Raw genomic sequence first — 17013 nt, 5'->3', positions numbered from 1 at the left:
GCTCAGATGCAGGAGAAGATGAAAGCCAGCCTTGATAAATTCCGGCATGAGTTGAGACAGGAACTCCAACAAGCTACTGGTCAGAGTTTTGATTCTAGAAGCAGTGAGAGGAGACAAAGACGTGGGCATGAAGGCCGAAGCAATCACAAAGATAAATTGGCTGATCAGAAGCTAAAAATCCCTCCTTTCTATGGTGATGCTGACCCTGCTGCATACGTGGAGTGGGAAGAGAAGATGGAGTTGATTTTTAACTGTCAACACTCTGCTGAAAGAAAGAAGGTTCAAATGGCTACTGCTGAGTTTTATGGTTATGCTTCAAGCTGGTGGAATCAATTGGTGTCATCTAGGAGACACTATGGAAAAGAACCTGTTGCAACCTGGCTCAAATTGAGGGCTTTGATGCGTCATAAGTATGTTCCAAGACAGTACCACAAGGAAGTACTTCGAAAACAGTCTGAAACAAAGCCATGCTCTTCAAACTCAGTCCAGGAACAACAAAGCAGAATGAGATCAAGTTCAACCAGTGTTATTGGTTTACCTAACAAGACAACGAGCTGGTTCAGTGAGGAGGACATAAAGAAGCTGTCTCAGGTGATTATGGATGTGGAGAAACAATTCAGGGATACCCATACTACACGTCCATCCTTAGAAGAACAGAACCAGGAGTTAATCACTTCAGTCTCAGAACTTAATTCAGCAGAGCCGGTATCAACTACCTCTATTCAAGGAGATCAAGCCAAAGAATCATCAGTTGCCATTCAGAAAGATGAGCAGCCTGTTCAGAACGTCATGGTTCCTTTCAAACAAGCCATAGTACCAGAAGAGACACCCAGGGAACCACAGACAGCTTGCAAAAAGGGACAACTGATTGTCTTTGATCCGTGTGATCTCCAAAAGACATTCTTGGATACTTTTCTGATCCATCTCTTTGTCTGGAACAAGACCAGAGCAGTAGAGCTTTCAAGACACGAACTGGGCATGAAGCATGTTGTATTTGAGCCTGGAGGAGATTTGTGGAATCACAGGAACAATCCCATAGTGATTGAGAAGAAATCGGCAGCAACAACAATTGTTTTTGGTGATCTTTTACCATCTGAAGTTAAAGGGATGCACGTCTCAGCTCAGCAAGAGTTTCACTACGAAAACAATTGGAGAATGTTACCCACTCTTTCCTGGATCCAACAAACCAGACAACGCAATTGGGCTGGAAGGTTACAGATCTACTTATGGAAACCTGGAGCATATGACAGCATACTTATCATCCCTGGAGAGTGCTCTGCTCGTGCTAGAACCAGCTTGGGTAATAAAGATTTGGAAGCTGATCAAAATGTCTTGCTTCTTGATCATGTCAAGGTGTGGAAGCCACTAGATTTGCAAAAGCTTCAATACCATTTCAGAGATTGTCAAACCAAGAGTGGAGATGGAGATTTCATTAGAGTAAATGGTGAAGTGATTACTGGAGTAGGAGGAGAACTCATGTTTTCTTCTCAAATCAAGGAGAAACCACCAGATGAACTCAGTCTACATCAATCTCCAAATAAACCAACCCGAGGTAATTATCTAGATTCAAAGAAACGCATGAAACCTGATTTGCTTTCTATTGGTACAGGACAAACAGTTTTGAGTGCTATACTTTTCGAAAGGAGAGGCTATAGTAATGATCAGAGTATCAAGAATGGATCCTTGGCTAAATTGGAGATGCAACAATCAAATCTTAGAAGCTGTCTAGCCGCCAGCTTTGACATAGGAGCAGTCCGAGGATCATATCTCAACAACCAAAAGGAATTAAGCAACAAACTCGACTGCAATAGAAACTTAACTCATCTGGGTCTCACGTCGAATTGGAATCATGTCCAAAGCTTCTCAGGTGAAATAGTTATGAGTTTTAGAAGTCGGGTGATCCTGTGTTTGCTTTGTTTGAAATTTTCTGAGTTTAGAACATCTCAATTCTATCTATGGCGACCAGGTGAGTATTTTAATGTAAGTGATCATGTTCTCAAGAATTCTTTTATCACTGATTATACAGATATGATGCACTTGTTTTTGTCAAAAGAGCCATGTGCAGATTTTAAGAGAGCTTGGAAGCATATAAGAAGAAACTACAAAAATGAGGAAGATAAGAGATTCAAACCACCTGATCTAGACCAGGATAACCACCAAGACGTCCCTGGCTTTATCATCATCAAAGAAGCACCTCCAGATGCAGCCTACAATCCAAAACCGAGCAGAAACAAATTTGGGATAAGACTCTTACTTTATGACAACTTCGCATGTGCTAACTTGTTTTGTTTCAGTGTGTGTGAATCGGGTTTGGGGAATGCATCAGGAGTATGGAGAGCCCAACGTATCAGTTCCTTCTACCAAACATATCCAGTCAGCAACAATGCCTATCAAAGAGGCTTGCAAGGTAAGTGTAATCTGATTATCAACGTTAATGTTACTGACTTGGCTCCTTTTGTTGCAGATGAGCTAGATTTGAGGACAAATCCTTTTCAAGAGGGAGGGGATGATATGATCATGGACCAGCCAAACAAAGAAGATAATGAGAGCATGGATGATCCAGCTGATGGAGGAGCTCTAGTCATATCTGAAGGTCCTATGACTCGAGCCAGAAGCAAGCAACTCAAAGAAGCCATTGGAGGATTACTTAAGACATCACTGAAGCAAGAAGAGAGTCTTGGAAGAAGCTTGATCAACCAAGACACACTTGCCACAATTCAAGCCATCTCAGCTCCAAGATAGACATCAAATGAGCAAGTAACATATGTGTGCTTTTTTTCCCTATCTTTGGTTTTGTCCCACTGGGTTTTCCAAAGATAGGTTTTTAATGAGGCCATATGTTGCTTTCCTATCACTCATTTGATGATCTCAGTTCAAGACTTTATTTTAATTATTTATCTTTGTTAACATGAAGCAGAATTAGGCTGCTAGACTTGAGAATTAAGCTGCCAGACTTGAGAACCCTTATAAGGTTTTATAAGGTTTTTATAAGGTTTTATAAGGTTTATTTTTAAGGCTCATTTAGAGACCAAGGAGCCTGTTCTTTGCCTTCTCTATAAATATGTGTCTGAAAACCCTAATAGAACTATCCAATCTTTATTTCTAAACTCTTGTTTCTCTCTAGTCGGCCGCAAGCTTGTGTTGTAGATCTGAGATTTCTTGAGTCTTTGTTAGTGTGTCATATCTAACAAAACCACAAGAGTGATTGTCTTGGTGTGTCATATCCAAGGGATTCACTTAGGAGTATCAAGGAGACCTCTCACATCTCTTTGTGTCACCATTCATTCCACAAACCTTGAAGCAGATTGAGTCTTTGATTCTCTGTTTGCAAGGATCTATCTCATTCCAACCAGAGAAGCATCCTAGGAGTGTATTATTCATCCTCTAGATGTATCCTATGCATGCATAAAGAAGGTGATATCCCTTTAATATCATCTAGTGAGTAGCCTATTGCCTTTCTATACTTTTTAAGTTCATTCAAAAGTTTAGACAATTCATCTTCACTAATCTCACTACTCACTATGACAGGGTAGGTATCATTAGGGCCAAGGAAGGCATACCTTACACCATGGGGAAGAGGTTTAAGCTCCACTTTTGGTTCCTTGAGTTCACTCCAATCATCCTCTTAGAGGTTCTCTTGTTGAGTAGTTGAGGAAGCATGGTGAATCTCATATGAAAGCTCCTCATTCTGTTCTTCACCACTAATCCCCTTGTGAGAGTCCAACATCTTCACATAGGCAACACTTTCCTTGTTCTCAATCACTTGGACTTCTCTCTCAATTGTTAAGGCATACTGTAGAGTCTTCAAGTGTCTACTCCTCTAGAAGCTCATCAGCTAGAGTATCCATTTCATCAATGTAGAAAACTTCGTTCTGGATGGTTGGCTTCTTCATCACTTCATTGATGTCAAAGTGGAGGATGTTCCCTTGTCCAAGATGAAGATCAATTTTTCTTTGTCTAACATTCACAATAGCTCCTGCTGTGGCTAAGAATGGTCTTCCAAGGATCAAAGGGTCTTGGGCTTCCTCCCCCATCTCCAACACAACAAAATCAGTAGGGATCTCAAAGTTACCAACCATCAATGGAAGGTCTTCTAAAATACCAACAGGAATCTTCACTGATCTATCAGTCAACACCAAAGAGAGTTTACACTTCTTGTATTGAGTAAATCCAAGCTTCTTTGCAATAGACAAATGCATCAAGCTGACACTAGCTCCAAGATCGCATAGACACCGTTCAAACACCATGGGTCCTAGAGCACAAGGTAAGGTGAAACATCATGGATCCACTAGCTTCCTTGGAATATCTAACCTCTGGATAATGGCACTGCACTCGTGGGTAAGGATCATCATGCCCTCCATCTCTTTCTTCTTTGCAGCTACATCATCTTTCAAGAATTTGTTGTATTGAGGAACCAACAAAAAAGCATCAATGATGGGCATTGTGACCTGAACTTCACTCATTTGTTTCTCAAAGAGTGCCTTGTACTTCTCCAATAGCTGTCTTTTGAATCTCCCAGGGAATGGTAGCTTTGGCTCGTAGGGAGGAGGAACAAAAGAGGATTCCTTTGTTGGAGTAGCAGTTTCACCATGTTTCACTGTCCTCTTATCTTCTCCAACCTTTCCTTTACCCTTAGCTTCAACAATCTTTTCTAGAATTTCTTCATCAACCTTCTCATCTACAATCACCACTTCATCATCAATGTTGATAGCCACCTCCCCACCTTGCTTTTCACCATCCTTGGTGAGAGTTCTTGGAGACAACTGTTTACCACTCCGTAGGGTGATTGCTTTCATTGTTTCCTTGGGATTCTGCTCTGGTTTTCCAGGTAATGCCCCTTGTTGGCGACTTGGTTGAGAATTCATTAAAGCAAACTGGTTCTCCAAATGTCGGATTTTGTTGTTGAGCTCATTGTAGCTTCCATTAATCTTTGAGTGAATGTTCTTGAACTCATAACCCATTGTCTTCTCATTATTTGCCTGAAAATCCAAAAGTTTCTTGAACATTGCATCCACACTTGTATCTGAAGCTGGAGCTTGGGAAGAACTTCCTTGAGCCTGAGTAGACTGATTGTTGTTATTGTTGAAACCATGAGGGGTGTTTTGTCTAGGTTGATAGCTCCCTTGCTGAGTGTTTTGTTTCTGCTGGTATCCTCCTTGCTGGTTGTTAGAGTAGGACCTTTGCTGGTAGTTGTTGTACTAAAAGTTAGGCTCTTTCCTGTACCAAGAACCATTGTTGTTGATGAAGCACAGCTCTTCTTGGCCTTCCAAACCATCAACCTCATTGATATTGGGAGGAAGCTCTTGAATATGACCACCCACAAAGTTCATCTGCTCTTTCTTAGCTTGGTTGGAAAGAAGCAAATCCATCTTCTCTTGCAAGGACTTAATCTTTTTCTTTGTTTGCTGATCATCACTTCTGTTGACCCTATCATGCTCCTCACTGTAGACCGAGTCACTCTTAGCCATGTTCTCTACCAGTTCCTCTGCCTCTTCCTCGGTTCTCCCCAAGAAGAAACCATTGCTGGCAGTGTCAAGCCTGTTTCTGCACTGTGGTAGAGCTCCTCTGTAGAAGGTGCTAAGCAAACTCTCCTTGTTGAAACCATGATGAGGGCATTGAGACCAATAGCCCTTGAACTTCTCCCATGCTTCACCGAAGCTCTCTAGACCTTTCTATTGAAACCCAGAGATTTCGTTCCTGATCTTAGTTGTTCTTGAAGTAGAGAAGAACTTGTCAAGGAAAACTCTCTTGCACTCATCCCAAGTAGTGACAGTGTCACTTGGAAGAGTCTTCTCCCATTGGTGTGCCTTGTCTCCCAAAGAGAAAGGGAACAGCTTCAACTTGAAAGCATCTTCAGAAACACCATTTGTCTTGGACAAGCCACAATACTTATCAAACTTGTACAAGTGATTAAAAGGGTCTTCAGCAGCAAGACCATGAAACTTGTTGTTCTCTATGGTGTTGAGCAGCCCTGACTTGATCTCGAAGTTGTTGTTCTCCACTGGTGGTGCTCTGATTCCCAACCTATGACCATTAATGTGAGGTTGATCATAGGCTCCAATGGCGCGAGCTTGGCGCGGTTGATGTTGTGGCTGGCGCTGTGGTCGAAGGTGATCAGCTCTTTGATCAATGCCTCCTTGGGCATCACCATCTTGAGGCAGATTCTCCATATCAAACTTCAACCTTTGCAAGTGAGCTTGTTGCTCTACTTCTCTTCTCTGTCTTGCAATCTCCCTCTCAAGTGCTCTAATGTCTTCAACTCTTGGAACTAGATTTGTTGGACCTCTGCTCCTTGTGTTCATACACCTGAAATGCAAAGGGAGAAAAAAGAAAGAAAAGCAATAACACAATTAAACAAAAATTGACTTAGTCTCAAGCAAATGACTAAATCTCAATGTCACAATCAATTTAGAATTTGGCAACGGCGCCAATTTGGTGATAGGAGTTTCACGGCTCCCAATCAAATGTTGTAGAATAAAGGATGTCAAACCAGTTCTATGTGATTCTAAAGCAAAGGGAATGCAAGACCATGCTTAATCTAAGTGCTATCAATTGATGAGATGATTTTTGAACCAAAATGCTACTGAAATGCAATAAAGGACAAAGCTTTCTTTCTTATGAGATAAGAGAACTCATGGGCTAAAGGAATTGACTTTGGGTGATCAAGTTTCAATCTAAAGATGTTTACTTTCAACCAATCTTTCTACCTTAGACCTAGACACCATCCTAAACAAACTCTATCTCTAGATGAATGCTCATTTACTAAAATAACTCAAGCATCAAATCTCTTTGGTTGAATGTTATCTAAGTAATCATTAATCTCAAGTCTACTAGTCATCTTAACACCTTTAACAACAAATCTCTTTGGTAAATAATGTTAAAAGCTTAGGAGAATTGGTTCAGGTATTTCATCAAACACCTTTCAGGTGTGAAATGCCTAGAGCTCAACTTTAGAGAGGCCAACTCTAAAATTGCATTAAAAGTACTCTACTAGCAAGGAACAAGATGGATCTATACTAAAACACCTTAGATCTAGCTTAATCACCCTTAGTCTCCCTCACCCATGAATCCAAAGATGACTACTCACTACTCTTCATGATGAGCCCAAGAATCAATGGTGATTTGGTGCTAATCATGATTAGTGATCAAATTAATCAAGCAAATCACAAGAGAAAATGATCAAGATCAGATATTTCACCTTAAAGTTCTTTGTTATTAGATAGAAAACAAGATAAGTCCCAACTTTGGGATTACAAGAGTATTTATATGTCTTTGGTAAACCTAATGGTTTCCATTAAAAAGTGTAAAAAGCCCCTTAAAAACATTAAAATCCGACTAAAGATAAGTTTCGACTCGGGTAGAAATGGACGGGCACAACCCGCGTCAGCCAACCCGCGTCGGATCGTCGTCGAGGATTCTCCGTCATGCGCGCGGTTAGGCGATCCCGCGTGACTCCGTCCCGCGTGACTCTATCGGCTCCTTCTCTTCGTGACGCGGGTTGAGACGATCGGCACCAACCCGCGTCATTCTCCCCGCGTTGGACCTTCGACGATACTCCTTCTTCGTGCGAGCGGGTGAGTGATCCCGCGCTGCTTCACCCGTGTGACTCCTCGAACAAAATCTTCGGCAACGCGGGTAGGGAAGATGGGGATCACCCGCGTCGCTTTCCCCGCGTCGGACCTCGATGATTCTTCTAGCTCGTGCGAGCGGGTAGTCGACCCTGCGTGATCCTTCCCGTGTGGCTTCTCCGAGTCGGTCTTTTGGTGACGCGGGTCAGTGGACTCGGGGTGCTGCTACCCGCGTGGATCGCCTTATGATTGATCAATCTCCATTCTTCATCTCTTTTTGGATCACAATGCTTCTAAACACCTTTGATTACTCCATAGGATACTCCATTACCTGATTAAGACATATGAATGCAAAATGGAGCCTAAAGATGCTAAACTCTTAATCTATATGATCATTATGTACAAAATGGAAGCTTAAAACAATGCAAATATGCAAGAAATCAAAGGGCTCCTGAAACAACTCTCCATAGGAACTGTTTAATCTTTGGTAAGATATTGAGCTTCCAAATATCTCGTTTTATATCTAGTGAACCCTCAGGTTGTTGTATGTCCTCCCCATCATGGTAGCAGTGAGTTGCTGTCCAGTACCCTGACTTAACCATATACTGCATATCTTTGGTGAACTGCCAAATCAGTCTATAATCTAGAGCAAACTTAGATAACCTGATCTTCAAAACATGACCAATATCTTGCGGTTGCAAAAACTGTTCCAACTTCAAGATATCCCAAGTGTAAGTTTCCTTATCAATAAATTCTTCCACCTTCATATTCAAATAATATGAAACTTGTATTACACATCTAGGTGGAAGAACCGGTAACCAATGATCCAACCAGACGTTAGTGTCTTTACCATCACCTATCATTGAATGTAAACCTTTTTGAAGTAGATCTTTGCCTACTTGAATCGACCTCCAGCCATAAGAGGCTTGCTTAGGATTCGAAAACTGTAAAACTGTCGACGAATGATGATATATTCCTTTATAAATTCTATTGAGAAGAGAATTAGGATTTTGCCATATCCTCCAAGCCTGCTTGGCTAACAAATCTTTATTGAAGCTATACAGGTCCCGAAATCCCATGCCCCCTTCTTTCTTCGGTAGGCACAAACATTTCCAATATACCCAACCAAAATTCAGAAAGAATAGCATTAATTTCATCACATGTAATCTTTGGAAGCAAAAAACAACTCATAGAGAACACTGGCTTAGCCTGAAGGACTGACTTAATAAGAACCTTTTTTCCCGCCAGAGAGATATGTTGATTATGCCATTGAGTAGTTAAAGTCTTGATATGCTTAACCATTCCATCAAAATATTTTACTTTGCTTTTACCAAACTGTTCTGGTAGTCCTAAATGCTTTCCCCCACCACCAATAACATGAACCTTCAAAATATTTTGAATTCTGGCTCGCTTCTGCTGATCAACTCTTATACCAAAGATGATTGATGATTTCTCCAAATTTACTTTCTGACCAGAAGCTTTCTCATAATTATTCAATATATCAGCCATACAAGACGCATTCTGTTCGTTTGCCGGCATTCTGCTCGTTTGCTCGGCAAACGAACAAAGAATCATCAACAAAAAAAAGATGTAAAACCCGAGGACAATATCTTGCTAACTTCATCCCTTAAAACATATTACTTTCCTGAGCACAATCAATCATCTGACTAAGAGCTTTAGCACAGAGAAGAAATAAATATTGAGATAACGTATCTCCTTGTCTTATTCCTCTGGAAGGCTTGAACTCACCATATGGAGCTCCATTGATTAATACGGAATAGCTCACCGAAGTTACACAAGACGTTATTGAAGATATACAAACCGGTCAATTTATACATGAAATTCTCTAGAAAACTCCATTCAACACGATCGTAAGCTTTACTGATATCAGTCTTGATAGCCATGTACTGTTCCGAGCAATCCTTTTTCGACTTCAAAGCACTTATCAATTCATGAGCCACAAGAATATTATCAGAAATTTGTTTACCAGGAACAAAAGCAGCCTGAGATTCAGATATAACAACTTCCAAGAATCTCTGAAGTCTTAACCCCAACACCTTAGAAATCAGTTTATAAGCAACCGTACACAAGCTAATAGGTCGATAATCACCCATTGAAGCCGCCTCTAGAAACTTAAGGATTAGACAAATATTGGTATGATTAATCCCATTTTCCATAACTCCAGTTTCAAAAAATCTCCTGATCATACTACACACATCAGATCCAATAGATTCCCAAAACTGTTGATAAAACGGTGCACTTAATCCATCTGGGCCCGAAGCTCTATCAGTTCCTATTGAATCCAAAGCTTCTTTGATTTTAATATCAGTAACCGGAGCAATCAGCATTGTATTCATATCCATCGTAATCTTTGGCTGTATATTAGGCAAGCAGTCATGAAGAGAAATGGTAGGAGAAGACGAGAACATACTCACAAAATAATCCTCTGCAACTTTATTAATAGTCTCCTCTTGATTATGAATGACTCCATTTCTATCTCTCATCTTAGATATTTTATATTTACTTTTCTTCAACTTTGTTAATCCATGATAAGCCACCGATTTCTACTTTTCAACTTCCAATATTCTTCTTCATCTTTATAGGCTTTGTTGACACCGTAGTATCCCTCATAGCTTGATCCAAACGAGTTCTAATTTCAGTGATTCTAATCAAACAATTGGTTTGATCTCCAAAGTTTTTATTTAGATATAATAATGAGTTAAATATATCTATATATATATATATAAATAAACGACTAATGCAATTTACGAGTAGATAAAATAAATAAAATTACTTCATAATAACAATTTTTTTTGTGTATATATATCACATTACACAAAAATTTAATACATGTAAATGTTAAAAATATATACTACAAAAACTATAGAAAAATATTGATTTATATAATTATAGAACTAAAGGCCTGAACTCTAGTGTTATATTAAAATTGATATTACCAAGATTTACGCAAGTAACAAAATTTGTGATCTCCAAAGTTTTTATTTAGATATAATAACGAGTTAAAGATAATATGCCAAAGAAAAGGATGTAACAATATCAATGTACGGTTACTAAACTTTCTTTTTTTTTTGAACAATGTAAGATTATTAAACAAAGCTCCATAATGAGAGCAGAGGAATAGTTTACATAATATTCATAACACGTTACAATTTATTTCCGATTTTGCAATGTACAAAACCTCCATGATAAGAGCAGTGGAATCGTTAAAATTCTCGCAAATACAACAAGTTTAAACGGTCACTTTGAACGGCTTTGCTTCTCCTCGATCCCAGACTGAGAGAAGCGTTTCCTAAGAACTTCAAGTACATCTTCAAACTTGACATCCCTTTTAGACAGAAGCACCATCGCATGGTACAACATATCCGCCATCTCTGATGCTGTTCTTGATACTTCCTCCTTATCCTCAAGCGTTCTGCATAACTCGTCTGCTTCTTCCCTGAATCACAAACACCACAATAAGCTTCGTACATAAGTCGACGATCTGTTGTAACAATTGATTGAAGATAACCGACAAAAATACCTGATCTTTGAGCAAAGCAGAGCATCATCGGTCAATAACCGACGGGTCCATGACGGTTTGCCTTCTTGAGGAACTGTTGATTCCTCCTTCCTCTTTGAAATGATTGATTCTAGCGAGTACAATGTTGTTGATGCTAGCTTCTCTCCAGAAGCCTGTGGTGCGATTGAAAGTTGTTTATTATTTTATTTCAGATTTCAATTCATCTCATGACACAGGAAAAGATAAAACAAACCTCATCATTGTTTAATTGATCCAAAACTGATGTATAGTAACAAGTCTCTGCCCCTGTGTGACAAGTAGGCCCATCAGGTGTTCCAAGGTAAATTATCTGAGTAACCACAAGCCAACTAAAGTTGATAAATATAACATTTTAAGAAGAGTTAGTCAAGGTTCTAAAAACAATGGTTCAGACAAACATACCGAATCACGATCGCAGTCAAGATAAACATCGAGGACATTGATGAAGTTATTGGATGTCTCTCCCTTAGTCCATAAGGTAGATCTTGATCGACTGAAGAACGTAGCTTTACGAGAAGTGAGGGTTGTGGATAGAGCCTCTCGGTTAGCAAAGCCTTGCATTAATACTGCTCCAGTGTCAACGTTTTGTGCAATAGCCACAGCTAATCCTTTCTCATCCCATTTTATGCGGTCCAACAAAGTATCTACCTAAACCCAAGAAAACAAATACAAGGAAAGATAAATACAGCATCAAACATAAACAAAGATTCGGGACAGAAACTACGATATCACAATAGCAACACTAACAACGTAAGCCCTCTCTAAAAGTATATAACAGGAGATTGATTATTCAGTTGTGGGGGACAGATGTAGCCCATGCCATCACAGATTCAGATGACCAAGCAAACGATGTACACCTTTAGAGAGAATTTCAGATCAAAAGATGGAAACCATCAAAAGGGCTTTCCTTCTCTCTGTTTTCTTTACCAGAGATGTAACAGTTCCAACTCACTTGTTAAAGAGTAGGAACCTGACCATCTCTGGCCAAAATCAAAAAGTTTACAAACAAGAAACAATTGTAGTAACAAACTAACTGAACATAAAGCACTTGGGAAGATAATCAAATGTGATGAACAGATGTAGCTTAAGTCATCACAATATAAAGATGACCAAGCAAACGATGAGCACCTTAAAAGAGAAATCCAAACCTAAAGATGGAAACCATCAAAAAGCCTTTCCTTCTCCTTCTTTTCTTTTCCAGAGATGTAACAGTCCAAACCCAAGTGTCAAAAGGGTAGGAACCTGACCATCTCTGACCACAGGGATAAATGAGAACCAACACAAAAGTAAAAATGAGAATATGTTTAAGATCAAATGTGATGAACAGATGTAGCTCAGTCAACATCTAAAATACAGACGACCAAGCAAACGATGAGCATCTTAAAAGAGAAACCAAGATTCTAGAGATGGAAACCATCTTTAAAAAATCTTACCTTCTCTCTGTTTTCTTTACCCGACATGTATTAAAGAGTAGCCACCTGACAATGTCTGGTTCAATCAACAAGTTACAGCAGCAAAAAAAACTTACCTTAGCTTGAAGAGCAATAATGTTCTTGTCATTAGAAGCGAATACGACAGTGGATCTGCTTCTCTGCTTGATGCACAAGGCTTTGGGGACGAAGAAGCTACTCCTCCCCGGCAGAGACTGTGCTAATGCATTGTAAGATATCGCCATCAAGGAGATGCGAATCGTGGACGATTTATATAGAGGGGGACGAAAGTGGCGGCGGGATCAAAGAGAAAAACCCTAATTGTTCTCGCCGATGATTAGTTTCAATGACAGTGAAGTGAAGGCCTTTTTTAAAGACAAGCCCATCAGTTTGTGAAATTACGAAAACACCCCTCTTAACTGATTTAATTTCAGTTTCGCCATTCTAGTGAATTTTGGGGATCGAAAACCCTAGAAGAAGAAGAAGGAACATTCAAACTTTTGGGCTTCTGGTTCATCTCGGGCGTCAACCTCCCGATCAGGTATGTCTTCTCCGTCGTATCTCTTTCTCGGGTTTTGGAATCGCTTCGGTTTTAGGTTCTGGGGATAAGACTAATCGCTTATGGTTCTTCTTCTGGATTCAGTCCATGCTTATTGCTAGAGTATGGTGATTTAGGGCTTGATTGATACTTAACTCGATTGAATCAAGTAATTCGTGTGTAGATTGGTACTTGATTTGTCTTTTGAATGCTATTCTCTCATTCGTTTATTTGAAGATGATGAAGGGGGTTCGCATTGCCATTCCTGCTCGAGTCTCTTTGTTTCTGAATGGAATATAACTCTTATGTTATTTTATTGGTTACTAGTCTTTGAATTCTGGAAGATGGCTGCTCCAAGAACAGGGGTGAAATCTATGAAAGATTACTTGAAAAAGTATGAAAGTAGTGAGGTCATAGAAAAGAAAAAGAAGAAGAAGATGAAGAAGCCATCCAAACCTGAACCCACTGGTGTTTTAGTTGTGGATGAAGATCCAGTTTGGCAGAAGCAGGTTGATCCCCAAGAGGAGGAAGATAATGAAAATGATTCAGCTGGTAATGCCTTAAACTCTTTCTTTACTTCCTTCCTGAAAGAGTAGCAGTTGACACTAATACGTTTTTTTTTTTTTTCTGTTTTGTCAAGAGGAAAGACCTGTGGTTGATGAGGACATTGAAGTTAAGAGAATGCGGAGGTTGGAGGAAATCAAGGCAAGGCGTGCTCAAAATGCCATTGCTGAGGATGGGAGTGGGTGGGTGAGTTTATCTTCAGACCAGGGCGGCTGTGACGACCAAAGATCTGATGATATTTCTCCTCCAAGGAGACAGAGGACTCGTAACGACTCTCCATCTCCTGAGCCTGGGCCCAGGGGTTCACTTCCTGAAACAGACATGTCACCACCACGTCGGAGAAAACGTCATTATACACCTTCCCCTGAACCTAACAGACAACATGCCAAGCCTGTTAGTTTGGATTCTGATTTGACACCACCTCGCAAAAGGCGAGCCAGGAATGATTCACCTTCACCAGAACCTGAAGATACAGCCCCCAAAAGTCTGGGTGAAGATCTGTCTCCTCCTCCGAACAGATGTGTTCATCCTGTATCGCCTGAAAGAAGCGGAAAGCGTTCAGATTCTCTTGAGTTGGACGGTGATTTATCTCCCCCTCGCAGGAAAAAGGATTCACTTGCCTCAGATGTTAACAAAAAGAGCAATGATCTTTCTCCTCCACGGAGAAGACGATATCATTCTCCATCACCTGAACCTGGTAGAAAGCCTTCAAAATCTCTTGGCTCGAACTCTGATTTATCTCCACCACGCAGGAGTGTGAGTGTGAAGGGTTCCCGAGACTCGGATCTTTCGCCTCAAAGGAAAACTGTGTCTAGGAGTTCCAATTTTGGTAGCTCTCCACCAAGGAGACCGCGCAGAGAATCACCACCTCCCCAAACAAGCAAGGAGCAACGGAAGACTGGGCTAATTAGTGGCAAAGACATTGGAAGTGAATATCGAAAGAAGAAGGAGGATGAACAGCTGAGGTAATAATTTAAAAGCAGACTTTTCTTTCAGATTTAACCATTCCTTTTTCTGTTAGGATTTTGTCTTTTTACGTCTTTGGGACTTGACAAGAAACCATTTTGACAAGTTGAACTATTTTGCAGGTTTAAAAATATGGATTCCGAGCTAACTGGTCAGAATGCAGAAGCAGTGTTCCGTGACAAGATTACAGGTAAGGACCGAGTATAGGTTCTTAGTTCCCTATAATTTTCAGTGAGAATGAATACAGCATGACTCACTCCCATTTGGTTATTTATTGATATTGCAGGGAAGCGTATAACGAAGGAGGAATATCTTCAATCAAAGCAAAAGAAAGTCATAGAGAAGCCAAAGGTACTGTTTGCTGTTAACTCTATGTTTTACAGAATATGAATTGTGAATCTGAGAGAGAAACAGTTGGCAACATAATTGGCTAATTCTTTGTAGGAGATCAAATTGGAATGGGGCCAAGGTTTAGCTCAGAAGCGTGATGCTGAAGCTAGACTACAGGAACTTGAGCTTGAGAAGGATAAGCCATTTGCTCGGACCAGGTATTATATCGTCTCTTTCTCATGAGCTTGAGGTTGTGCTACTATCTACTTGGTTGTTAATCAAACGGTTTTATCCATGTCATTTCAGGGATGATCCCGAGCTTGATCAAATGATGAAAGAAAGAGTTAGATGGGGAGATCCAATGGCTCATTTGGTGAAGGTATTGATAGTACTTCTGCTTACTACAAAATTCACCACTGACCAAGACCCGCCTTTGAATAAAAAACTAACATATCACCGGATCTCTGTATCGCAGAAAAAGCAGTACGAGGCACCTCTTATGGATCTTGGGGACAACGAGGAGATGAAAAAATCCGGATTTGTAATACCACAAAGTATCCCAAAGCACAGCTGGATAACAAGAGGATTAGAAGCTGCACCTAATCGGTATGGAATCAAACCCGGTAGACATTGGGATGGAGTTGACCGCAGTACTGGTAAGTTTTTTTCTGTTATGTGTTTTACCTTTGCACATATATAAAATAAAAAGAATCCATTAGAAGCTTATTTATGTGATCTGTTTTGTGGGGGTTATATAGGCCATGAGAAGGACAGGTTTAAGAAGACAAGTGAGAAAAAAGCAACGGAAAGAGAAGCGTACCTTTGGTCTGTTTCTGATATGTGATTCCCCAAAACTAAATCAGAATTTGTTGTTGGGCTAAATGTGGTTTGGTTCATGAGAGGACCATTCTAAACCGAGGAGCTATGTGTTTGTACTCGTTTTATATGTTAAGACAACGAGGAATTCTGGTAATTGTTTAAAATGCTAGATAACGGTACAGTATGGCTTCGGTTTAACATAACTCTTAATGTTGAAGAAAGTAGTACAAATATTATCTTGAATTGAATTCAATCTGATTTTGCTTAAGATATCTTTAGATAAAGATGTTCGACTTAACACCTTCGAAATAGAATCGTATAGATAGAAATGATCCAAAAGTTAAACTAAAACATCAGACATGAAAAAGAACCGACTCTTGTCAACTTGTAAACTAAAGAGTAGATTCTTTAATTCTTGATTGAGCCAAGCCCTTTGAGTTATTTTCCATTAAGTCTTTTGTCTGGCAAATCTTGGAGGAGTTAAAATACGTTAATCGATTGAGAATAAGATCTTGTGCAGTTCAGAAAAAAAGAAAGATAAGATCTTGTAATTTTATAATGAATAATCTATCTATTCTATTAAAACAACAACATGACCTATTGATATAGATATGATCCAACTATTTTAATACAATTATTAAAATTTCTTATTAATCATTTAAAAAAATATTATACAAAAAATACAAATACAACTAAAAAACACAAATATAAAAATTAAATTTATAAAAAAATGTAAAACAAAAAATAGAACCGCCCTTTTAGTTTATCCCTCGAGGTACCGTGACTAGTTGATTTTCAAAACAGCCTAATACTTGTTATTTTTATTGATCTGATGGTTTCCTGGCCTTTTCACAGACTCTTAAAAAAGTGCAATCTATAGATAAACCGTTTTCTGATTGTTTAAATGAGACACAAAACATGATTTCATATCATCTAAATACTAGTTGCATTTAAAATTGTAAATGATGTTTTTTCACGTCATTACCAAGAAAAATGATGTTTTAAGCAATTAAAGACAAAGTGATACTGATACCTTTGATTACTTGTAGTTCTACAAACACATTGTTCGTAACCATAGCCTTATGTTTTGCTTGAATTAAAGGGGAAAATTCAAAACTAAGTAATAAACAAATATATATATATATATATATATATATAATTTTTTAAAAAAAATTATATTTGTACGCATAATGTTTGTACGCTCAAATTAAACATTGTTTGATCTTCTTTCCCATGACC

The 17013-nt window shown here is 39.2% G+C and overlaps 2 protein-coding genes and 1 non-coding gene across 6 annotated transcripts; 2 read left to right on the top strand and 1 right to left on the bottom strand.

Annotated features, from left to right (window-relative positions):
- Positions 1-5598: 5598 nt before the first annotated feature.
- Positions 5599-5705, top strand: LOC125588236. Its single transcript, XR_007324625.1, has one exon. It is a non-coding gene; the product is annotated as a small nucleolar RNA R71 (small nucleolar RNA).
- A 4910-nt stretch (positions 5706-10615) lies between these two features.
- Positions 10616-12909, bottom strand: LOC106365613 (histidine biosynthesis bifunctional protein hisIE, chloroplastic). 4 transcript variants are annotated; one of them, XM_013805051.3, is made up of 5 exons: positions 12656-12909; positions 11530-11775; positions 11342-11437; positions 11110-11261; positions 10616-11025 (listed from the first exon to the last, which is right to left on the bottom strand). In XM_013805051.3, the coding sequence occupies exons 1-5, from the start codon at positions 12800-12802 to the stop codon at positions 10827-10829; spliced, it is 840 nt and encodes a 279-aa protein (XP_013660505.1). In that variant the 5' UTR covers positions 12803-12909; the 3' UTR covers positions 10616-10826. The 4 variants fall into 4 exon arrangements, with proteins under 4 accessions (XP_013660505.1, XP_013660506.1, XP_022558843.1 ...); XM_013805052.3 differs by having other exon boundaries at positions 12561-12891; XM_022703122.2 differs by lacking the exon at positions 12656-12909 and adding an exon at positions 12276-12385.
- A 60-nt stretch (positions 12910-12969) lies between these two features.
- On the top strand, positions 12970-16017 carry LOC106365612 (BUD13 homolog). The gene is made up of 9 exons (XM_013805049.3): positions 12970-13098; positions 13423-13647; positions 13736-14624; positions 14748-14815; positions 14912-14976; positions 15070-15173; positions 15262-15334; positions 15431-15611; positions 15714-16017. Exons 2-9 carry the CDS (start codon positions 13440-13442, stop codon positions 15797-15799), a joined length of 1674 nt encoding a protein of 557 aa, XP_013660503.2. The 5' UTR covers positions 12970-13098; positions 13423-13439; the 3' UTR covers positions 15800-16017.
- Positions 16018-17013: the final 996 nt, after the last annotated feature.

Source organism: Brassica napus, chromosome C5 (assembly GCF_020379485.1).
Source record: "Brassica napus cultivar Da-Ae chromosome C5, Da-Ae, whole genome shotgun sequence".
Lineage (NCBI taxonomy): Eukaryota > Viridiplantae > Streptophyta > Magnoliopsida > Brassicales > Brassicaceae > Brassica > Brassica napus.
Note: the sequence above shows the minus strand (reverse complement) of the source record. Positions and strands in the feature narration are given on the sequence as shown.